We start from the raw sequence: 24197 nt of genomic DNA, 5'->3' as shown, positions 1-24197 counted from the left end.
TTCTTTAGTAAAAAAAAAAAACAAGTGAAAACTAAGACCTGTCATTTTCCCAGGGGTGTCTTTAGTCTAGAAGGAAAAAAAAAGCCCCACACTCAGCTGCTTCTGCCAGGCAGGGGGACAATCCTCACTGCCCCCCACTACCCCGCGCTGCATAGGAGACTCTGACATGAGCCTCCATCCCCTGCCTGCTCTCCCAGCCCCATCAATGGCTGCCTTGCCCAGCACCAGCATCCCAGCTCTTAAGAAGAAGAAAAAAAAAAGCCCTGCACTCACCACCTCCTGTCAGGTGCGGGGAGGTGGGGGCGATGCAATGCCCTGCATTGTGTGGGGGGCTCAGAAGCCCTGACACCTGCTGCAGCAGCCATTGCGTGCAGGGCTTTTATTTAATTATTTTTTTAAAGAGCCAGGACACTGGAGCTGGGCGGGCCAACTATTGACAGGGCCAGGATAGTGGGTGGGGGATGGGGGCTCATGGCAGAGCCTCCCATGTGGTAGGGAGCAGCAGGGATTGCCCCCCAACTGGCAGGATCCGGTGAGTGCGGGCCTTTTTTTTTTTTTTTTTGAAAAGCTGGGACACTGGGACCAGGCAGGTCAGCCATTGACGCTGCTAGGAGAGTGGACAGGGGTCGGGGAGCAGGCAGGGAATGGGGCCTGGCAGGGGGCCGCTAACCCATGGTCCTCAGCCCCCTCTTCCAGCCCTGCTCCCCCTTCCACCCCCTACTTACCGGCAAGGAGTCCGGATCCAGCTCCCTGCGGTAGCAAGCAGGGACTACCTGAATTGCCAAATCTTTTCAGAATTGATGCAGACCTTTTTATTGGTCTCCCAATTCGATTTGGATTTGAAGATTTGGCCGTCGAATTGGGCTGAATCTCCTCCGAATCGAATCAGCACCTGAAGCCTTGCACAGCCCTAATATGCATGCTTGAAGGTTTGACATGCGTACTGTGTTAGTGGGTGGGATATGCTGCACTGAGGTGATCCCTGGAGGGCTTGAGAACCTGTGTAGACATACAGGCAACCCCTGCTTAGTGCTCTTAATTGGTTTCAGAAAAACCAAGCACTAAGCAAAACTGCGCTAAGCAAAACCCATTTCCCCATAAAAATGAATGTAAATAGAGATGAATTGGTTACTGCCTGCCTTGCCACTGCCTCTCCCCACTCTTCCGCCCACCTGCCAGCACTTCAGCCCCACTTACCAGCCCAGGCCTGTGCTCCTGCTGCCCTGCTTTGGGCCCCTGCTGGTCCTGGCCCTGGGCACTGCCATGAGTCACATGCTTATGCCCAGCCCCTCCTCACTGCTTCTCACTACTGCTGCCTCTCCCCACCCCCTCACTTGCCTGCTGGCCTCTCCGACCCTACTTGCCAGCCCGGACACTGGCACTGCTGCTGCCCTGCTCTGGGCACCGGCCCCTGCCGCCGGGCACCGATGCAGGCCCTGCGCTCCTGCCACCCCACTGGGCACAGGCCCCCACTGGCCCCAGGCACCGGCACGGGCCTAGCGCTACTTGCCTCTGTCGCCGCCACTTCTTCCCATGCACCCGCCTGCTCCAGTCTAGGCACCAGTGCTCCTGCTGCCCTGATCTGGGTGCAGGCTTCCACTGGCCCCGGCACAGGCCTCACACACCAGCGCAGGCCCTATGCTCCTTCCCCCCACCCTGGGTACAGGCCCCTGCCAGCCCTGGCCCTGGGCACTGGCTTGGGTCCCACACTCCTACCCTCTTTCGCAGTCATTTGTCTCTACCCCCCTGCCCACTCCGGCACCATGTGTCAGCCTGGGCCCGCACTTCTGCCATCCCACCCTGGACCCTCATGCCTGCCCGCCCACTCACTGGCAATCACTCACCTGTTACTCGCTGCTGCTGCTTCTCCCTGCCCACCTGCCTGCTGAAACCCCTGTACTTGCAGAGTGATGTAGAATCAAGACTGAAACACTTTTTCTAATGGAGAAGTGTAGGTGGCCAGTTTTAGATTCTGAAGTGCCTCATAAGCATGAAGTTCTAGTGCCATCTTCATAAACACAGATTTCTAATGTCTCAAAAGTTAGCAAAGTGACTTCAAGTTCCAGGGGTCTAAAAGAACCAATTCAGTCCTCCCCTGTGTCATCTATCACAACTATAATAGTGATCTAGTCATGTTAGGAGTAGTCAATTACCCTCGCTGCCCTCATGAATAAAGAGTATGACTTCCTTTTGACAGGGACCCTTTTTACTGGTACTCCACAAGAAAAGGCTGGATGGGCACTTGGGCAGAAAGGGTAGTGCCTTTGAGTCTGTCACTCCATCAGTTTCTTCCTTTGGCGTTGTAGTTTCAGAGGATAATGTCCAGCTAAGTAGGGCTGTGTGAAGCTTCAGTTGCCAATTCAATTTGGAAGAGATTTGGGCCAATTTGGCGGCAGAATCTACTAATCCAAATTGAATCGGGAGACCCATTAAAAGGTCTGAATTGAATCCGAAGCCTCTGAATTGATTTGGAAAAAATTCAGAGAGATTTGGATCCGATGGGGAGAGGCAGGCACAGTCAGGTGGCTGCAGGTTCTCCTGCGGCTCCTCCGGCTGTGCCTGCCTCTCCCAAGGCAGGGAGAGCTGCAGGAGAAGCCCCCATGGCTACCCTGCCTGGCCCCAGCCCCAGCCTCCTGGCACTTAAAAAAAACCCCAAAAACCCTCCATATTAGGGCTGTGTGAAGCTTCAGTCCCTGATTCAATTCAGCAGAGATTTGGCCTTATTCGGTGGCCAAATCTTCAAATCGAATCAGGAGACCCTTTAATCTCTTCCCCCATATGGCCGATCACTGAGCAGGGGGTGGAGCACGGGGGCCACCAGTGCGCTCCCTGGCAGACCTGGATGTGGATCAGAAGTACTCTCGGTCAACTTCTGTGTTAGGTGCTGAGCACGTGGAGGACTCCCCCGCACTCCTGTGGGAAGCTCCATCTGCCCCAGCATCGCAGCGATCATGAGCTGTGTCTGGTACCTCAAGGTATGTAGAAAAAACTTTAAAAACTGTGTCTGTGTCCAAATCATTGATTCTCCAAATCAGCATCGAATCTTCAGATTCAGATTAATCAAATCAGGGACAGTGATCTGAACGAATTGAATCACTGTCCCTGATTCGGCCCAAATCCAAATCAAATAGGGCCTGCTTTGCACACCCCTACTCCATATTCACTGGCTGTAGCAGGGGCTATGGGGGCTCTGGGGCCTCCTCGCAGAGCCCCCACACGCAGCTTCCAATTGCCCAGCCCCACACCTGATGGACCCCCTGCCTGGCCCCAGCAGTCTGGGAATTAAAAAAAAACACACTCACCAGCAGTAGCAGCAGCTGTGGGGGCTCTGGGGCCATGTGGCAGAGCCCCCCACCTCGCACAGCTCCTGCTCCCCAATCTCTCCCCCACAACCCAGCCCCGCCCCGATGGCTGCCCTGCCCAGCCCCACCATTCTGGCAATTAAAGAAAAGAAAAAAGCCCCACACTCACCGGCTGCAGCAGTGGGGGGCAGCAAGGATCCCCCCCACCCATGCCTGGCACCCGCACAGCAGCTGCCCCATGGCACATTACTGTGCAGTAACACTGTGTGTGTGAACTGACTTGGGATTAACTTTACTCCCAAGTCAGTCCAAACACAGCATTACCGTGCTTTAATGCCTTCACATGTAAATGCTGGCCTAAATCTAATATCTGTGCAGCAAATGCACATGTAGACATGCCCACTAAAAGTGCTCAGAGCTTTACACCCAGTGCCACTGACACCTAAAGGAATTGCCTTTGCTACCCTGTCAGACCTAAAAATAAACTCAGATCTGGAGTCCCTAATATTGACTATATCTTCCATATCTGGAGCTCCAAATCTGTCCCTGGTGATGTAACCCAGATTTCCAATCATGAAGCTTTCATTAAGCTAGGATAGTTCCTCAGAAGTTAAGGAACTCCTTGGATGGTTTCAAGGCTACCCCACATGACAGAAATTGAGGATATAATTTGATATCTCCTTCAGGTTTGGCAGTAAAATTTCCAGTACAAACTCATTCAGGGTCTTGTTCACTGCATTAAACTACTGAATGAAGAGGAAGGAAGGGGATCATCAAAGAGAATCACTGTTATAGATAGGCTTCTTAAGCTCTTCTCCTGTGAAGGTGATCATACTGCCTGTAACATCTACATGTGGGTGATGTTATTGGTTTTCAAGACCTTTGAAAATGGCTAAAACACTGGAGATCCATCTAGTCGTGGTATTGGAGGGCACATGTAAACTTTCTGATGTATTCCAAACAGCAGGTATCAGTGAAAGGAGTTTGGAACCTGCTAAAGATTTATGGGCCATACCAGCTTGAGTTTCTTTTTTGGTAAAACAAGCAAATCAGAGGCACTGTGTTTCTTCTAAATGGTTTTGAATATTTTTTCACTCATCCAAAAGCACCCCCTTTGAGAGTCATGGGAGTCAGCAAAAGGTCTAAACAAGCACTGAAACTGACCCATACAGAGAAGGAACCAAAACAGCTATTGCTGTAAGGCAGGAAGATCAAATTTTCAGTTCCTAGGAGAAGCCAGGGAGCTAATTACCAAATCATTCTTGTAAAATATATTAGAGCATTGGATTTTATGGACATCATTGTATTCCTTTTTCATAAGTCTGTTAGGTGATTACTTTTAGTAAAAAGCAGCAAATGAAACAGGAAATAGTGTCATCTCAGAGAATATAATAGCACCTAGTGGGTTACACTAGGCTGGCCTATAATATTAAGGCAGAAGGCAGGATAGATTTTCATTTTAAAGGCTTCATCAGCCACTGCTCATGAAAGCTAATGCTATACATCCCTGATTTAGTTGCTCTATAAGGTGCAAATCCACCCTGCCTGACTTCAAACTAACATGGCTAACTACCTCTTTCTGTGATGTTAACACATTAGACTCACCAAAACATATAGAGGCTCATTAAATTAGAGCAGAAGCTACTTTGTCTGCCTGTTTCACCAGAGCTCCAGTAATTGAGATTTGTAAAGTAGTTGTGTGGTCTTTAATTCATGAATTTGTGAATCATTACTTATTGGTGTGCAGATTGGCTTCTAAAATTAAGGTAATGCTTATACACTCTTTATTCAGAGTGCCTAGCTCTGGTTCTCAACCTTTTAAGACTTAAGGCAGTCTTTGCTAGTCTCAAAGCAACTGTTGGAAAATGTTAACTTTTTTTTTACTCGCTTTTTTACTACAGAAAAGTAATAGAGCAATTCTGTTGCAAAGAACTCGGAAAGACTAGAAAAGGTCAGAATGCTTTTAACAGTATGGCTTTCTGTTCAAAATCCTTAGGTTTGTTTTGTCAAACATGTTTGCCTGCCAAACATGGCACCTCTGAAAGGAACTTGGGGCACCCTAGGGCACTGGTTTGATAATCATTGGTCTAGCTCCTGTTAGCTGTAAAACTAGAGGTAGCTATATGCCACGAGTGAGATTCAAATGCACAGATGTTTGAAGAAGAAAGCATGGTGACATCGTATAGTAGTTATGTTTCTTTGTGATGTTCTGTGCTATGAAGCCTCCAACTCTTCCTGATTTACCTGCAGCTCAGAATCATCTCATTTGGATTTTGGGTGTTAAAGAAACTCAGTAAAAATTGGCAACCTCTGTCCTTTATACCATTATGTGTAAGAGAGTAAGGTCTTGCAGGGCACATGTATGGTGCCTAACAGATACTTCTGGCAAAAACATTCCAAGCTTCTTTTCAGGGGGCATGTGTGCACCATAAATGGGATCCCCATAGACAGAACATCTTGGGGCGCCCACTCTTAGAGTAAGGTAACTAAGTAATCCTTCCCTTTTGATACAGTTCAGACAAGCTGATGAAATGTTGTGTTTAAAGAATAATCATGTTAAAAAATTCCAACCCAACAACGAATTCTTGGCTGCCTAAAAATCTGCAAGCTGCCTTTATACTTAAACCCACACCTGTGGCGTGTGCCTAAAATGCCCTTCAGCAGAGTCACGTCTAAGGCCAACATTGTCAAAAGCAGCACTTCTAACCTCTCACAAAAAGCAAGCCTTAGTATGAAGATTTTACTTCTCATTTATATGTTTTAGAATTAAGTTTTCTCTTAATGTTTTTTTCTGTTCAGGTAACTTGTGCCGCTGTACTGGATATAGGCCAATCTTAGATGGCTGTAAAACTTTCTGTAAGGTAAGAGGCGATGATAAGGGGCATAATAGAACATTTTTTTCTAAGGATTTTTTATTTTCGGGGAGGGAGCTGAGGAAGCAGGGAAGATACAGTAGAAGAAATACATTATTATGAACTATAACATCTAAACAACCACAGACAATTACGATTTTATACAAAATTGTATCTTTTTTTTCTATCAAGCGAGCTTGGCTTCCTATCTCAAGCTTCTTCTAAGAGAAGCTTGGATCTCTTAGGGCCTTATCCAAATCTTATGGAAGAAAATGCTTTTTTGTAAATATATTTTTGTATTTTCATAAATACAGTAAAAGCTCCATTATTCAGCATAAGTGGGGAATGCCGGGTGCTGGTTATATAAAAATGCCAGTTACCTAAAAATACCAGAGTGGGGGGGAGAGGTGGGTTGCATATGGCGGCATGGGGTTATGGATGGCAGCGGCAGCACAGAGTGGTTGCACGCGGCAACGGCACGGGGTGGTGGATGATGGTGGCAGCAGCGCAGTGCCATTTAATAGAGTATTCCAGCTAATAGAATGCTGGATAGTAGGGATTTTACTGTACAAGTGAGCTTTGGATTTGGTCCTTAGCCGCTTGAACCTGTTCTGCAACATCTAGCTCAGGAATACAAATTGGGAGTGTGCTGGCACAATGGCAAAAAGTATTATAGGAACCTGGTGAATATTAACTTTTCATAAAAAGAAACAACACTTGCTCACCTCTTTCACATAGGTGGTTTCAACAAAGTCATTGAGAATTTGGTATGAGAGTTGAAATAAGATTTGACTTAAAAAAAAAAAAGAGCAAACCACGATGACATAAAGTTCAATCTGTTGCCAATTTTTTTGTGTAAATTTTGCTTAGGGAACTCACCTAACCTTTTTATGGAGAACTGTTTAACTTGCGATTGTAGGTCAAATTTTATTTTGGATTATACAGATGTAAATCTAGAGTAACTATAGCTCATAGTTCCTTACCTCATATTATGTAGCAATTGCTATAGTATATGTGCGAAGTTTGAAATGGGAATCACTGAATAAAATAAAATAATCCAATTGAAATTTGTTCTGTACCTGTGTTTGTCAGTTTTATACATACACGCACACGTATGTTAAAAAATGCAATGTATTAAAACACGAATATTTGCAATTTTATTTAGGGGTCATTCAGCCTTATCCACAGCTTGTTGATACAAATTAACATGGCACACATTAAGCAGATTAATGACTGATGGGTCACAAAGTATAATTGTAAATGGACATTTAATAGTTTTATCATTGACCTTGAAAAAACTAAACTCTTGAAGTTTGCACATGACGTAGACTGAGGAAGTGATAAATGAAGGAGATAGGCCACTGGTATAGAGTGACCCGCAGCATTTGCTATGCTGGGTGCAAGCCATAGGCATTTCAGCACAGCCAACTGGAAAGGCAGACTTCTAAGCATAAGGAAAGTGTGCCATACTTATAGGATGGGTGACTTTGTTTTGGGGAGCGGTGATTCTGGAAAACAACTTGAGGGCCAAGAGGGCTTATGTGTGATCCTTGGGAGTAAAAAGAAGAGAATCTGCCATTGGAGGGGAGTTATATTATTTTAATATTATAAAAGCCTAAGTTTGTCTGTCTGTCTGTCTGTCTGTCTGTCTGTCTGTCTGTCCATAGCACTTTATTCACGCTCTGACTGGCTGGGGGGGCAAGGCCAGCAGTGCTGGCCTTGCCCCCCTAGGTCTGCTCCTTAGAGCCAGGGGCCGGTGCCCCCTCCCCACAACAACAGCTGACAGGGAGGGGAGGCAGTGGGGAACAGGGGACAGAGTGGGGGGTCTCTGTCCCCCTCGGCATCTCCCCATCATTCTTGACAGGCAAAATGCTTTATTTGCACTCTGATTGGTTGACAGAAACAACCAATCAGAGTGCTCCAAGCGGCGCTGGCTTTGGCTCCCTCAGCCCGCTCCCTGCAAGAGGCAGAACAGTGGGGTGTGGGGTGGTGGCACTCCATCCCAGCCCCCTTTCCCCCTTCTCCCTCCCCTCCCCCCCCGGTCATTCTTGACAGGCAGTTGGGTAGTTACCTTCATATTGAGCATTGACACAACTGTTGCTAGAAAACTGTGTTCAGTTCATGTGGCAGAACCATCATTACATCAGATATATGTTTAATGACGGGGATATTACTATTTCAGGAATCATTTTGTTGTCAAAGGAAAGAAAATGGGAACTGTTGCTCAGAGGAAAAAGACAGTTCAGCTTTGTTTTGTGACAATGGAAGAAAGGTAAGCTTACTTTTCCCCAATCCTATTTAAATATAGAACTTGCACTAGATGAAGAGAATTACACTGCCCATTCCTTGTATCTAAAGAATGTACTTCGTGCTGTTTCATGCAGCTTCCTACACTTGGCTTCCTGTAGTGCAGTATGTCCTTTAGGGTTTCTGCTGCTGTTTTGTGAAAATGGGAACTCTTTTCGGTTGTTTTTTTTAAATGCTGAGTATATTATACTGGGTATTCAGAACGTTGTTTTTCATTTTCACAGGAAATTAATGTACTGTTCACAGTTGAAAATTCTGCGATGCATTCAAAAACTAAGGACTGTTTGCATGTTGGAAAATGGGAACTCTTTTCATTTTTTTTTTTTAAATGCTGAGTATATTATCCTGGGTATTCGGAACATTATTTTTCATTTTCACAGGAAATTAATGTACTGTTCACAGTTGAAAATTCTGCGATGCATTCAAAAACTAAGGACTGTTTGCATGTTGGACAAGGTGGTGTGTGAAATGGGATTTTACCTTTTTTTCCACCACTGTATTAATGTAGGGGAATTTTGCATATTTGTATCATATTCTGAGTGTAGGCAGTAGGAGAAAAAAATTTGGGGTTGTGGGGAAAGTCTGTGGAGGGAGCGGGGAAGAGGGAGTGGGAGTGGGGCTAGGGCTAGGGCTCCGACCAGGCAGGAATCGGGAGGGAGCAGAGCTGAGTCTGGCCCAAGATCAGCGCCAGGGCCCTCTGCACCCATGCGGCCGCCCCTTTCCCCACGCCCAGGGTCATTAACCAGCTCCGGCACCTCCCACACAAACAAACCCACTGCCCCCCAGCCCTGCACTGGCCCAGCTACTTCCCCACACAGGCCCCAACCCCACACCACCCAGCGGGGCCCAGAGCCAGGGGTCAGAGCAGGGAATGGAGTCCCCAGGGCCCCCACACCCGCCCCTGCACACCTGGGGCGGGGGGCGGGATGGAGCCATGGCTCATCCAGAGGGCATGGGGGGTGTGGTTCCCACCGCTGCACGTGTCCTGGGAGGCACGGGGAACGCATGCCCCCAGATCTGCGTGCTGCCGCCGCCTGCCCCAAGCACAGCCTGGTGCCCCCACCCCCAAGCACAGCCTGGCGCCCTGCCATGCCACGAAGAACCCAGTGCAGCCCCAACCCCAGCCCACAGTGGCAGCCTACCCTGCCCCACACAAATCAGGGGCATGCGCACCCCATGCCTCCTGGGGTGCATGTAGCAGCAGGAGCCATGCTCCCCGGATGAACTTCTTGTGGCTCAGTCCTGTGCTACTGGCCCAATGCCCCTCCCCCAGCCCTACCCCTGCTGCAGCTGCCAGAAGCCCTAGGGCAGGATGCCTTGCAGCCCCACCACTGACCCGTGTTTGAGGGGCATAAGCCCCATTAACCCCCTTCCTACCGCTGCCTATGCTTCTGAGTTGAAGAATGTTGATATCCTTAGGCTGTGATCCTGCAATGACCTCTGCATTCATGACTCCTGTGCTTACATGGACCTGTGTGAAGTCAATGATGTTTTGTGGTGGCTCCAGGGTTTAACCACATAGGCCATGTCCACATGAGCCTGCATGTGCATGTTGCAGCAACTCAAGGGAGTCTGAGATGCCACAGAAGGCACACCGTACACAAGAAAATGTTCCCTGAACTGCATATTTGCAGTGTAGACTCTAAACTTGGTAACAGGAAATCCCAGTATAAAAACAAAAATGCACTGGAAACAGTGGTTCAGGGTGTGCTCTCAGAGCATGCCTGGAAGCAGCTGGAGGCTGAGTCCTCCAAGGAGACACTTTGGCAACTGGCCAGAGCATCTCTAAGGCTTTTGTGTCCCCCTGATGTCCAGCGTGCTGCCTCAGTGTGCTGGAGGAAAAAAGCAGAGCATGGCTTGCAGGAGCTTGTGGCAACAGCAGTAGCAGGCAGTAGGCCCTTGGGGCACTCGTGGCTCAGGGCAGGCAGAGCCCCCCGGCATTGTGCCACTAGCTGAGTCGTGGGGGCTGCATGTGGTGTCACGGAGCCTGCCCGGCCCGATGGCATGTGGATTGGGACCCATGGGGTGTTGCATGCCATTGCGCCAAGAAGGCTCCATGCTGCCATGTGCCGATCCCCACTGGAAGCTCCACATAGAGGCATGGAGCCAGCCTGGCCCAGCCCTAGGATGTGCAGCTCGCCTGTAGTGCCAGGCCACATGCTGGCCTGAAGGCACATGCCAGTGGGCTGGGCCAGGCCAGTTCCGTGCCTCCACATTCAGCCCCTGGAACTCAGCCAGAGCCACGCTCCATCAGGGTACTCTACCTGTGGCGGGCCATGAGCCCCCTGAGGGCCTGCCACCTGCTGCTGGTGCTGCTGCCAGTGTTGGGGGCTATGCACTATGGGGATGAGGGCCGTGTGGCAGGGGGGCCTCACACCCCTCTACAAACCCCATACCCACACACTTCCCACAAACCTCATCTTGCTGGGGTTATCTCATCCCAGCAGTCTTTCCTGCCCATGTGCAGGGGACTGGACCCAATGATCTGTAAGGTCCATTCGAGCCCCTAACATCTATGAAACTATGAAACCCCACACCTACCCACAGCCCTTTACAACCCCTGCACAAACCCCACACCCCTGTTACAAGCTCCACACCCTGCAAGCCCAGCCACCGGACATGACTGAACCTGATGGTGGGAGCTGTGACCTCACGGGCAATTGCCACACTGAAGCCCTGCCTTGTGCCGATACCAACCCTCTGCCTGGGGGGGATCCTGGTCCTGGGAACCACTTGGGAAATATGATGGGCCAGGGGGTAGGTGGCAGCAAGGATGGGTGGGGGGCAGGGATTGAGGTGTCAGTGGGGTATATCTGTATATGGGCCAGGGGGGCAGCAGGGATGTGTGAGAGAGAGAGAGAGAGAGACAGATGTTGGGGAGGGGGGGCACTTCAGGTAGAAGTGGCTGCCACAGCTGGGCTTGGAGCTGCCCTCTGCCCCTAAAGCAGCGTCTGCAGAGGGAAGCCATCCTAGAAGGGAAGAGGCTTGCCAAGTCAAGCGTTTCCCAGGAAGGGCATGGGGATCACTGGGGCCTGGGCACAGGCACAGGGAGCAGAACATCAAAGGCTGGCACTGCTTAGAGCCACAAAGCAGCAGGTGGGACAGCTGCAGCTGGACCCGTGTCCTGGTGCAGTGGGGGGCAGACTGGGGCTGTGGGTCAGGAATAAGGGGCATTGGTAGGGCTGTGAGTTGGGAGTGAGGGGCAAGAGCAAGGGCATGGGCAGGGGCAGGACACCAGCATATCAGTGCTGCTCAACACCACAAAGCAGCTGTGGGGACAGCCACAGCTAGCCCTGCATCCTCTTGAGCAAAAGGGGCAGAGAGAGCTCTGATTTCCTATGATAAAAAGACCCCAAAACAAATGCCAAAATATATAGTTATTTTTTATTATATTGATTAAGGCAGTGTTATGCTTCCAGAGTTCATTAAACTTGTAAATATATCAATAAAACATTGTGCTCAACTGATACCTATATATTTATAGTGATGTTTCATTTTAATCATAGAAAAACATGGATTTTGTGGTTTTAATCAGAGACTCTGCAATTCTTAAATAGAGAAAACTAGGATCCCTGCTGGTGAGGCAAGTGGCAGTACACTGGCAGAGCAGCCTGCCCAGGGCTGGCACATGGGACTCAGCTGGAGGTCAGATGAGGTGGCTGACCTTCTGGTTATTTGGGGGCAGGAGAACATGCTACGACAGTTCAAAGTGCGCCACCACAATGAGTACATCTTCTGGGGTGATAGCTGCCCAGATGGCAGAGCCAGGGCACCAGAAGACATGGTAGCAGTTCCACACAAAGGCCAACTGTGCAGCCATGGCCTGCTGGCAGCTGGCCCAGAGGTGCAGGTGGCTTTGCTGTAGTGCCTGTACCACAGCCCAGGTGGCCGTGTGGTCCCATCTAGGTCTGACAGGTGCGCAGCCATAGGGTTGCAGGTCCAAGGGGGTGGATGCTGTCACAGGCAGCAGCAAGTCACAGCCAGGCAGAAGTCCCCGCTTCCAGACTGCCGCAGTAGGTAGAGGATGTAGGGGCCACTCTAGGTCAGGGCTGCTGCAGCAGTCCAGCTGACACTAGAGGGCTAGTGTCCCCAAATACCAATTAACCAGGCCCCAGAAGCTCCTGTCTATTTGTTCATCCAATTACCATGCGCAAGGCCCACCTGGCTAACTAGTAGCCCCTTTTTATGGGGGCTAATGGACAAATGGAACAACTAAATTGTTGGGACAACTAATGAAAAAAAATGGGATAGGAGAGTCATGTGGGTCAAAGGGTCAAAATATGAAAATAAGTGTGCTTGAGGGGGACACTGAGCGGACCCCCCCACGAGCTGCACCCACCCGTCCTCAGAGGCATCCAAGGAGCCAATGGATGCCGCCCATTGGTGCTCCATCTGGAAACTTGCACAGACAATTGAGAGGAAAGCGGCCCCGCAGTCTCCGGGCACCTTCCTGACCAGAGCCTCCTTCCTAGTCAAGTATAGGGCCCACTTGGCCAGGGCCAGGAGGAGGTTGACCAGGAGGTCCCGGGACTTGGTGTGGTCATGAATGGAGTGACGAAAAACAGAAAGGTGGGGGTGAATCTCAAAAGCACCTGAGGGCAAGTAGCCCTGAGCTGCTTGCCAGGGCCATTTTTTATACTACTGGAGCCAGCACAGGTGCTGGCCCCAGCCTCTACCTCCCCCTGGCTGAAGATCTAGGAGGAGCTGGGTAGGATCAGTTTGCCCCAAGTGGCACAATTTGCCCCACACCAAAGCACATGTTCTGGTACATGTGCTGAGGCACAAATCTCTAGCACAGATTTGTGCTGCTGCTATTTGAGCTGCTGCAATTGCATGTGCCTGCATGTGTGGATGCCTCCGGAATGCTTAATGTAGGATTGGGGATATAGAATTTCCTTCAGAAACTAAACCAGAGCCATGACAGTTCCCATCTGTATAAACAATTGAAGCTATTCAAAATTTCCTTTCAATGATCTCTGCTGTATTATTATGTATGTCAAGTAGAGGGAATAGGGAATGAATCCATCCCTTCTCATTATCACTTGATAGAAGGGAGCCTGCACTTGGGTGTTCAGGTATGTTCGTCTCTACTTTCCAACCCCAATGGGGACAAGGGAGGGTGACTGAGCTGTGTAGCAACCATGGCTTATGTATGGCATCTTGCTTAACATTTACTCCAAAGGCTTTTGGAGTAATTATACAGACTTCCATGGACATAAGTGGGGTTTAGATGAGACCTTACAATGCTTTCCTTTTTAGAGTGGATGACAAAGTAAAAAAAGTCCTGTGTTCTTTGTTTGTTTTGCTTTTAAGATCTGCACCAAATTATTTTCAGCAGATGATTTTCAGCCCTTGGACCCCACCCAAGAATTCATATTTCCCCCAGAGCTAATGGTAAGAAGCATCTTTTAATTTTCTTGGTTTGTGCTTTTGCTGTATCATTCATTATGTTTACATATATCTCCTTACTCATTTTAATGCCCCATCTAACATCATCTGGGAAAATATCACAGATTTTCAAAAAAGACCTGTAAAAATGTCTGACATCTTTCAGTTTGTTTTGTTTCAACAGAATAGTAGAATGATAGATCTGGAAGGGCCTTGAAGTCATTACTGACAGATACTTGTCTAACCTTTTATAAACATCCAGTGAAGAAGACATAGCTAGCTGGATGGGTAGGGATGGGGCTAGATTGCTCTCTACAGGCATTGCTAAGGCAGAAACTCTTCAGTCAAACACAGGGGTATGGGAGACCATCCTGCAAATGAGAATTTGTATTTAAATAATACATCTGGAAACATTCTAAGTACTGGTTACATTAACATGTTCCCTTCCTCCCCCCAGCCCCAATAATTCAGTCTCAGGCAGACACTCATCATAGCCCAGGCTTCAGACCAAAATTAAACTTTGACAGATATAGAGGCAGCTGAAAACAATGGCTGGTAGTGGAAATTACCAAGCAGGCTTAACTATAGAGAGCATTACCAGCAGTAGCCATGCTGAAGGGTCATCTATATACCACAGTACTGAGGAATACTTAAGGGATTTTTCAGGCTCTGCCCAGTGCTCATGCTTCCTCTCTATCTCTATTGTCGTATATTTTCCTCTACAGAGAATGGCTGAAAGTCTGCCAAAAAGAACTCTGGTTTTCCATGGGGAAAGAACTACCTGGATTTCTCCTACTAGCCTTGATGAGCTTCTGGAGCTGAAAGCCAAGTACCCAAAAGCACCTCTGGTTGTTGGTAACACTAGTGTAGGTATGTAGCATTAGAGTATGTCCTGTTAGACTGTTCCTTGTGTATGAACAGCATTTAGAATGTCTTGTGTATTTATGCTCATAAACTGAGACTTAACAATGATAAAAACACAAGGGATAAGTAGTTTGTTGTGTTAGGCTTTGTACAGAAATTCAGTTTCTCCTGGGAGAGCTGCTCTGGAGAAACCATGATTGTACAGATGTCCAGGCTTTTTCTCCCATGGTAAAAATGGCCACTCCACGAGAAAAATAATATGGGAACAACCAGGGTTAAATCACTCCCAGGAGAGTAAATGTCTGTATATGCCATGTTTTCTCTTATAAGACAGAATGGCCTCTCAGCATCCCCCCACTCACTTCTCGTGTCCCTTGCTGGACTCTGCTCCAGTAGACAGCATAACATGCCCCCTTCACAATTCCCACATTGTGCTGCAGGGAAGCACAGGCTGACCCATGGGCAGTCTGGGTCAGCCAGTCAGAGCTGTCATATGCTCTGCTGCCATCTGCTGCCTGCAAAGTATGCTGAGATGTCCCCACTATTTGCAGTGTCAGCATTGCAAGCTCTTCACTCTTCAGAGCCTCAGCATTCAAATATATATACATGCAGCTCTGTGTAAGTTTATCTACCAGGAGAACAAACCTGGGAGAATTCTCCCAGATCATTTGAATGTGTGTATGCAGCCTCTGTCAGAAGTCAGGCAGAAGCGGGTAGCACTTTAAAGACTAACTGGTTCAAAGATGCATAAGCTTTCATAGGCAAAAGCCTACTTCATCAGATGCTATATTCCAAAAAAGTAGTGATCTTCATTTTCTTTAAATCTTCTATTTATTAGGCCCTGAGGTGAAATATGAAGGAGTTTTCCATCCAGTTATCATTTCTCCAGTAAGGATCTTGGATTTGAATGTGGTGACATACATGGATGATGGTTAGTGGGCCCTTCTCCCCCCTCCCTCCCCCCGAAATGCATGGGATTGCTCTGCATTAGTTAATGCTGGACTTTTTCCCAGTGAGGAGTGTGCAAATAACTGTACAGACATCTTGATTGTCCAAACATGTAGAGAGGCAAGTGCTTGTTTCTACAAATCCTGAAATTTAAGTTATATTGGGATAGTTAATGCACATTAGCTAACCCTGATCTCAACCAGGACCAATTCTTTATTACACCTTTTACCTCAGTTTAGCAGGTTGAGGTCAGCTCTTAGGAGAAACAGAGCTGAAGCTTTTGCCTCCTTGGTCTCCAAAATCTGCTTATGAAGGGTCATATAGCTCTTCTCTGTATCCCAAGAAGGTGGCACCTCTACAGTATCAGGAAGGAATGGCTGTGCTACCTCTCCAACACCATTCCTGTTCCCTCTGTTGAACCCCACAGAGGTTTTCTTTGGATCCAGCATTTGTACTTGGGAAAAGATAGGAAATGGATGGGCTAGTAGAAGAATGAGCAGATGTTCATAGGGGCCATGGACTATCACCCTATCCCACCTGCTGGAGAGTCCATGCAAAGATCCCCAAACTTTTAATAAACATTAATTAAGCCTCACAAGTTCCCTCTGTAAAGATATGCATTACTATTACCAGTATAAGTGAGGTAGTCAGGCAGTGGGGCAGGGTTGTGCAGCCTTGAGTCAGGAAGTTGAAGCAGTTTTCTGTGACCACAAAGGGAATTTTTGTCAGAATTAGGATTAAAGTTCATGAGTTTCTGGCTCAGGGTAAGTCAGCACTGCACTTTATGGGCGCATCCACACATGCAAGCATGTGTGCTTGCAGCAGCTCAAGTAGAAGCAGTGCAAATTTGAGCCAGGGCTTTTTGCTTCAACGCACACGCTCGGACATGCACTTTGGTGTGGAGCAAATTGTGCCACTTGGGGCAAAATAACCCTGCCTGGCTCCTCCCAGATCTGCAGCCCGAGGGAGCCTGGAGCCTGGGACCTGTGCTGTCCCCAGCAGTATAAAAAGCTTCCCTGTCCTGGCTCCAGCAGTATAAAAAGCCGCCCTGGCAAGTAGCTCAGGGCTACTAGCTCTCAGGAATTTCTGGGTCCCAGCCAATTGGTTCCTGGGGACACTACCCCTTGTGCCAGCTGGACTGCTGAAGCAGCCCTGAGAGTTCCCTGCACCCTCTACCCACTGCAGGGGGGCTGCTGCCTGGCTGTGACCTGTTGCGCACTTGCCAGATCTGGATGGGAACTGCACAGCCAGTAGAGGCATCTGTCCCTCTGGGCCAGCTGCCAGTGGACTGTAGTTGCAGGGTTGGCCTCTGTATGGCACTATTGCCATGTGTGCCCCCTGCCCAGCCATCTGGGCAACTATCGCCCAGAAGATGTTCCGGGTGTGGTGGCCTGCTTTGAACTGTCAAAGCATGTCCTCCTGGCCCCATGTGGCCAGGAGGTCAGCCACAGCCAGCTGGGTCCAAGGTGCCAGCTCTGAGCAGGCAGAGTCCTGCCACTGGCCTCCCTAATAGGAATTCTGGTGTTCCCTATTGGAAAACTGAAAAATCCCTGATAAAAAAAATCCCAAAGTCACTCTGTAAAATACCCCCAAAGCCATGTTCCTCCACAAGTAAAACAAAAGACCACTATAACGAGAGAAAGAGAGCAAGACAGAGACAGCAATCGGTTAGACAATGTTTTATTGATATATCTACAGTGGTAAAGTAAGTCTCTTATCACAGTAATAAAGTGAACTCTAAATATATGTTTCATGAATTCATGAATATATATTTTTTGATGCCCTCTCACAGGGACGATGGCCCCCACACAGGGGTTACGGCCCCCCAACAGGGGGTCCAGCCCCCAAACAAGGGGTTTGCCCACCCAACAGGGGTTTCAGGCCCCAAACAAGTGTTACAGCCCCCAAACAAGGGGTTTGGCCCCCCAACAGGGGATTCAGCCCCCAACAAGGGGTTCGGCCCCCAGTGGAGGAGTCGGCCCCCAACAAGGGATTCAGCCCCCTAATGGGGCATTCAGCCCCCACACAAGGGGTATGCCCCCCCAATGAGGGCCAAATGGCCCCCACAGGGGCTACCACCCCCCCTGTAAGGCCCACATGCCCCCTCCAACTGCTGCCACCCCGGCCCCATCCCCAACCAGTTGCTGCAGCCCCCCCAATGGCTTCCCCACTCAGCTTCGCCCCCCAACTTGCACCCCCAGGCCTCCATGGCTAACCCTACAACCTCAGGCACCATCACAAAACCCAGAAAAAAAAAACAGAAAAAAAAATGGGAAAAAAAAGTCTCTGCTTACCTGAGAAGCAGGGGCGGGGGGGCTCCAGGGCCTCCTGGCAGAGCCCCCCCGGGCAGCACAACAGCAGGGGGGCAGCAGGGCCCGGGCTGTGGCCACTGGGGCTGTCACCCTTCCCGGCACTGCGTGGTCAGGGCCCCAGTCAGCCACATGGCAGCTCCAACTGCCGGTAAGTGCCGGGGGGGGGGGGTTGGGTTTTTTAAGCCATAGGGTGGAGGGGCAGGGATGGGCGGGGCTTGGGGGATGGGGCCAATCAGGGAAGGGGTTGGGGGCCTCAGGGGGGCTGGTGGGGGGAAGGGCCGGCAGGGAGAGAGACCAGCCTCGGCAGGGGTCGGGGGCCTTGGAGGGGGGGCCAGCAGGGAGAGGGGCCAGCCCTGGCAGGGGGAGGGGCCTTGGGGGCTGGTGGGGGAAGGGGCTGGCCCCGACAGAGGTCCGGGGGTTGGGGGAGTGGGCGGGGCTGTCGGGGGTCTCCCCCATGGTCCCCTCTCCCCTCCTCCAGTCCCCCAACCCCTTACTCACCAGCACTGGAGCCCTGGTGCTGAAACACGCAGCCTCACCGGCCGTGTGTTTCAGCACCAGGGCGAGGGCCAACCATAGAGACGCTCTGGCAGCCAGAGCATCTCCATGGAGAACCCAGCCTTTGGTTGCCTCAGGGCACGGTCGGGGATTGTGCCCTGCTTCGCTTTTCTAAACTTCAATTTTTCTAGACCCCTGGATAAGTTTGCAGCGCGGGGAACATTTTTTTGTTCCTGCATGTGCCTGTTGCTCCGCCTCAAAGGGGTTTGAGGCGGAGCAACAGGCACATGCGCGCTTGTCTGGACACACCCTATGATGCTTTATAGACATACCCAAGCTAGTGCTAAACAAGCTAGCCAGAGCTTGAAATAATTTGTTTGTCTTAGCAGGATAGATTAGCCCACACACTGCTCTATTCAAATCCATATTCCATACCAATGCAGACTGCTCTGATATTCGAGCTAGTTCTAAAGACACTCGTGCAGTACCTCCAACCTGTCCTGCAATGTGTAGTGTAGACATAGTCTCAGAACATTAGACAGCATCTCCCCATTTCCAAATGTGTTTAACTGATACCTTTTCAATGATGGACTTTCCACAGACCTTTAACCTATTCTTCTTCTATAGACTGTCTGCACGTTGCTTATAAATTTTAAAGAAAAATTACATTTCTTTCAAATACACTTTCTGTCTTTAAAAAACTGTTTAAAATAATATTGAAATCAGAACAACCTATATTGTGATCTAAACTTCCTATAATCTATCAAAATTATGTATATGAAGTAAAATAATAATATAAATCAGTATATGTTTGCTGCCAAAGTTTTAAGGGAAGTTGATCCATAGATCTAATAGAAGTCTGGCTAAGCATTTAAAACAAGAATATATTGATATTCTAAATCAGATTTTGATATCAGAAGTCTTTATCAACTGCAGAGAGAATATTTTCATAAGTGCAGTTTACTCAGATGCTTCAGTTCAATACTTGATTCATTCAAAACTGAGAAGCCAGCCAGTAATTAAAAAAATCAGGAAAGCTTATTTATTCATGAATCCAAATAGTGGGAGAATGAGATCTACTAATTCTAAAATCCTGAAGGGTATAGTAATCAGAAATTTCCATTCAGTTCAGTTCATTAATTATAGATAATACTTGTTTAAAGAAAATCCATTTTCTGTGGAAAACATGTTTAGACAAATGGATGTAAGATATATTCCTGTTTTCAAAAAGAAAAGTATAAAGACTATATTCTGTAGCAAGTTAAGAAGGGTTCATAGTTACCAACCAAGGATTGATCTTTCTTTTAGGAAAATAAGTCTCTAAAAAGCATAAATACAAAACAAGATTAAAATTGCATATGTAATTCAAGATTTATTGTTTGCTGGTTTAACACATGGTTAAAATAGGAAATTTAAATCACTTTTATTTCATTCAAAGTCCCCCCCGTGTGTATTTTGATAATATTTTAAAGCTATTGTTTATTTTTTCCATATTTACCTTATTGCCTAAAATGAAGTATGATTGTCAACTTAAAATAGTTCTGTATGTCCATTCATCTAATGAGAAAAAAATGTGATAAAAGGTTGATTATATCACAACTGTAATATCTAAACATGGTTTATAAACCTGGCAATGGCATGCTCACATTTTACTTTTTTTAACAACTTGGTTTTAGGACTAACCCTAGGAGCTGCTTGTAGCCTTGCTCTAGTGAAAGACACCTTGACAAATGCAGTCTCAGACTTGGCTCAGGAAAAGGCAAAGATCTTCCAGGCTCTCTCGTATCAGTTAAAATCTCTGGGAGGACCGCAGATCAGGAATGTTGCTGTATGTTGTCTGCTATTTGCAATAATAAGTGTGTAATATTCAGTAGCACAACTAAGGGTTGGCAAGAGGGGTACCAGGCCCAGGCACCAAAATTGTCCCCTACCCCTGTGGAGTCCATGCCTTGGCCACAAGAGCAGCCCCACAACATTGCTCTTACAGAAGCCAGTGCACAGACAGGGCTGGAGCAGGCAGAACATGCAGCAGCAGCAGCCAGGGACTATTTTAGTGTTCCTGCCATGGGCTCCTAGCACCCCATCCCCCTCCACTGTCCCACTCTTGGAACTGCATGTGACCCACCTCCATTCTCATAGCTGCCCTGCCCCTGCTGCATGGTTTTCCCAGGATGCCAACCCTGCTTGTTAAGCCACTGGTAATATTTGCTGTAACAAATTAAACTAGGAAATTCTCTGCCTTAGCATGAAGTGCATATTCATTTTAAATTTGCATTTCAGCTTGTTAAAATTTCATTTTGGTTTATTCTTATTCTCATTATTACTATTATTATTTAGCTGTGACATGTTAGCAAGTGCTGATTTGATACACTTTTTAAAATGTGCATTCACAGTATATGCTTACATAAACGTGATAGTTTGTGAGAAAAAGACATGAATATCTTTGGTTTTTTTCAGTCTTTAGGTGGAAACATTATAAGCAGAAAGTCAACATCTGACTTGAATCCCGTTCTAGCAGCTGGCAACTGTATCCTCAATCTGGCATCAAGAGGTAAGTTTCAGGGTGCCTGTCTCCATGTCTCCAAGAGTTGCAGTAAGTCTTGTAAGGAAGAAAATTACAATCAATGAGTGTTGTTTAGGAAACCTACTTCCTGGCTACACACGAAACCACATTTTGTCAGGAAGGGATGTGGAAGATGAGAATATACATGGCCACCAGCCTAGTCACCTGTATGTATAAGGCCAGTGACTTATTAAAAGCACCTTCAAAATCTTACGATTCAGGCAGTTGTACACATAATTCTTCTTATATTTTAATTCTGAGACAAGGTTGAGTAGACTAAGCAAGTGCTTTATGCTGGAAGGGCAAGTTGTCTTTCTTAGATGGATCATCCATACTTTGGCCTTGATCAAAATTCTTTCTTGCCTTACATATTTGTCATCACCCTGTAGAACACATTCCCCACATAATTGTTCCTCAGCTAGGATTTGCTGAACCAGTGCATTCATGTACAACTAATTGTACACTATTACTTTTAGCATTTTTCCTGCATGCACAGGTTGAGAGAAAGTATTTCTCTCAGAATGCAGCTTCATTCTAACTATTGACAATGTAAAAATAGCATCTTCTTACTCAGCTGACATGCCTCTCATAGGTAGTCACTCTCTTGAGTGCAAAGCAGGAGAATTCATTGGTTTCCATCACTCTCTTGAGTGCAAAGCAGGAGAATTCATTGGTTTCCATTCCTGTTAAACCTACAGAGTTAACACAGTAAGGAGAGAAATGTATTCCTTTTTGCACATCATTCACAGAGCTGTTTACCAGATGCCAATCAGTGATACCTTGGCAAACTCATGGAAGAAAGGGGAGCTGCACAGATATTATTGGGCCACAGGATTTTTCATGCTGGTAGCAGCTGCCAAGAAAGAATGAACTCAGCTAGACTACTGGAATTCAGGGCAAGTTGTTAGTTGGCATCAAGGCAGTCTTTTAATATGTACACTGGGGACATTCACTGTGGACTTGTTGAGACTATAAATCAAGAGCACTGGGCCATTTTCCTTATTTTTTTTCTTTTTTTACAAGATTCGTTTTCAGAACCACTCATTATGTAAGATGAGATCTTCATTGTTTTCTTTACTAAATGTTTGCAGTTTATATTTCTACCTTTCCAAAGGGCTCTTCCCCTGATGTTAAAAAGGGCTCTTCTCTTTTATAATGGAATGGGTAGTTTGCAGTGCCATTCTTGCATATGGTATTTGGAAAGTAATCTCCTTAATATGGCAGTCGTTGCTGAAATTTTACTTGTATCATCCAAGTTCACCTTGGATTATGAGGGAGTGTTTCAAATTATGGTTTAAATAAAAGCAATATCAAAGGCCCCTTGGTTATAAAAAGTCTGGGAGCTGACTGAGGCCTGTGAATGCTATAACAATATAAATATTAAATAGTACATTAAAATTAATTCCTTTAATTCTGTCTTTAATCTAGCATATGCAAAAACAAAAGACGCCACAGTTTGGTAAAAAGCCCTCATATGACTAATATACTATATAGAAATGCCAGAAAAAAACTCTCATTAATACCTCTTTATTTTGGCAGAAAATACTTTTGCTGCAAGAGATTATTTATTTCAGAGAACTTTCCCAGCAAAGGAATTTTTTTCCCAATGAAAGTTATCTACAAGGGGGGAACTCTGGTATAGGTCTTCTGACATAATTGTACCAACAAGCCCTTTCTTGTATAAGCAAGGCTTATATATTCACAGTGTTTTAAGGCTAATGAAGTCAATTCAACTCCCCTTAGAGCTCTACTGCCCTCCCTCCCGTAGGCCCTTTAAAAATCTCAGATTTGACCTCATCAACTTCCATTTTCAATACATTCCATTTCATTTCTATTCTCAGCACAACTCAACACAAAGAAAAAGGAAAAAAATACAAATTCTTCTTCTGCAGAAGTAACTGCAAACATGGAGGGATAACATGTATATAAAGATCCCGCTCCTGAGGAAGCATTACGTGAACTTTTTAGTAATCCTTTTTCCCCAAGGGTTGTGTGTTGTTTCTTCTCAGATGCATTCATTTTATTTATGTAAACTTTAGTTGTTATTTTCAGTGTCCAAAATTACCATTTATGATTTCTCCAACAGATGAAAGACGGCAGATCCCTGTAAGTGACATCTTTGCAGGTGGAGTTAGTAACAATGCCCTTAAACCAGAAGAGGTCTTAGTCTCAGTCTATATCCCTCATTCCAGGAGGGTAGGTGTTAAAGTGATGTTTGGCTTTCTTTTTTAAGAATGATTGAACCATAATTGTATGTCATTAAAACAGGAATACATGAAAGACATCATTTGTGATTAAAATAAAAAACCTTAGCATCTGCAGCCAGAAATACTGGCACTGGACATTGCCAATCTGGTTCAGTTGCCACATTTAGAGCTGAAAAACAAAGAGTCAATAAAATGCTGATGTAATAGTTCTACTCTTGCTGAGAAAACTGATGAGGTCAATGGTATTTTCTTGGGGGCAGCAGAGCAGTGAAGTATGCTGGAGGACACTGCTGTACTCTCTTTCCCAGAACCCTGTCTTCTTATGGTAGTGCTAGAGAACCACTCATTAGGCAGTTGAGGTAGCTGCTGTCTCTTGAAGATTGTGCTTAAATAGGAACTACAACAAAGGTGATCAACCTCCGGCCCATGGTCCAAAGGCAGCCCATGGAGCTATGGGTATCAGGCCAGTGGACCTCCTCATGGATTGGGAAATTTGGCAGCAGGGGAGCAGTGGCAATAAATAGGGCCACCTTCCCCCACTGTGAAATTCCCAAACCCTGAGCCCAGTGTAGCAGGTTGGGGCCCGGTCACATCCTCTCCCTCGACCCCTACATCTGGATAAAGCTGGGGCCACATCCCTCTCCCTCAGGCTGCGTGTGGCTGGGCCATGGCCCCTTTCCCCTGTGGTGTTGGCCTGGGGCCAGTCCCCTTCCCCCCATGGGCTTGGGTTGGGGCTGGGCAATGCCCCTTTCCCACACCTGTCCCATGCCAGATTGGGACCATCAACCAGATCTGACCCATAGATGGCCTGGGCACTGCCCATTTGGCCCTCCAGACCAAAAGGCTGAGCACCAGTAAGCTACAGAATTGGACTAGTGAGAAATACTTCCATGAATATCATTGTACCCTATAGTGCACTTTGGTTGGTTCTGTAACAGTGGCAATAAATGTGATGATTC

At 47.1% G+C, this 24197-nt stretch overlaps 1 protein-coding gene across 4 annotated transcripts in view; it reads left to right on the top strand.

Annotated features, from left to right (window-relative positions):
• LOC102558050 (aldehyde oxidase) overlaps nt 1-24197 on the top strand; it is an 82568-nt gene that overhangs the window by 14477 nt on the left and 43894 nt on the right. For all 4 annotated transcript variants that reach the window (XR_009462073.1, XM_019492224.2, XM_014594315.3 and 1 more), the window contains exons 6-13: nt 6102-6163; nt 8337-8426; nt 13775-13855; nt 14575-14719; nt 15552-15644; nt 20145-20296; nt 20926-21019; nt 23118-23227. Coding sequence is in view for 3 of the 4 variants with exons in the window: in XM_019492224.2 (XP_019347769.1) it covers nt 6102-6163; nt 8337-8426; nt 13775-13855; nt 14575-14719; nt 15552-15644; nt 20145-20296; nt 20926-21019; nt 23118-23227 (827 nt within the window). In the remaining variant the exon portion in view is untranslated. The remainder of the gene's footprint in view (nt 1-6101; nt 6164-8336; nt 8427-13774; nt 13856-14574; nt 14720-15551; nt 15645-20144; nt 20297-20925; nt 21020-23117; nt 23228-24197) is intronic.

This window comes from Alligator mississippiensis, chromosome 4 (genome assembly GCF_030867095.1).
Source record: "Alligator mississippiensis isolate rAllMis1 chromosome 4, rAllMis1, whole genome shotgun sequence".
In the NCBI taxonomy this organism is placed as follows: Eukaryota; Metazoa; Chordata; order Crocodylia; family Alligatoridae; genus Alligator; species Alligator mississippiensis.
Note: the sequence above shows the minus strand (reverse complement) of the source record. Positions and strands in the feature narration are given on the sequence as shown.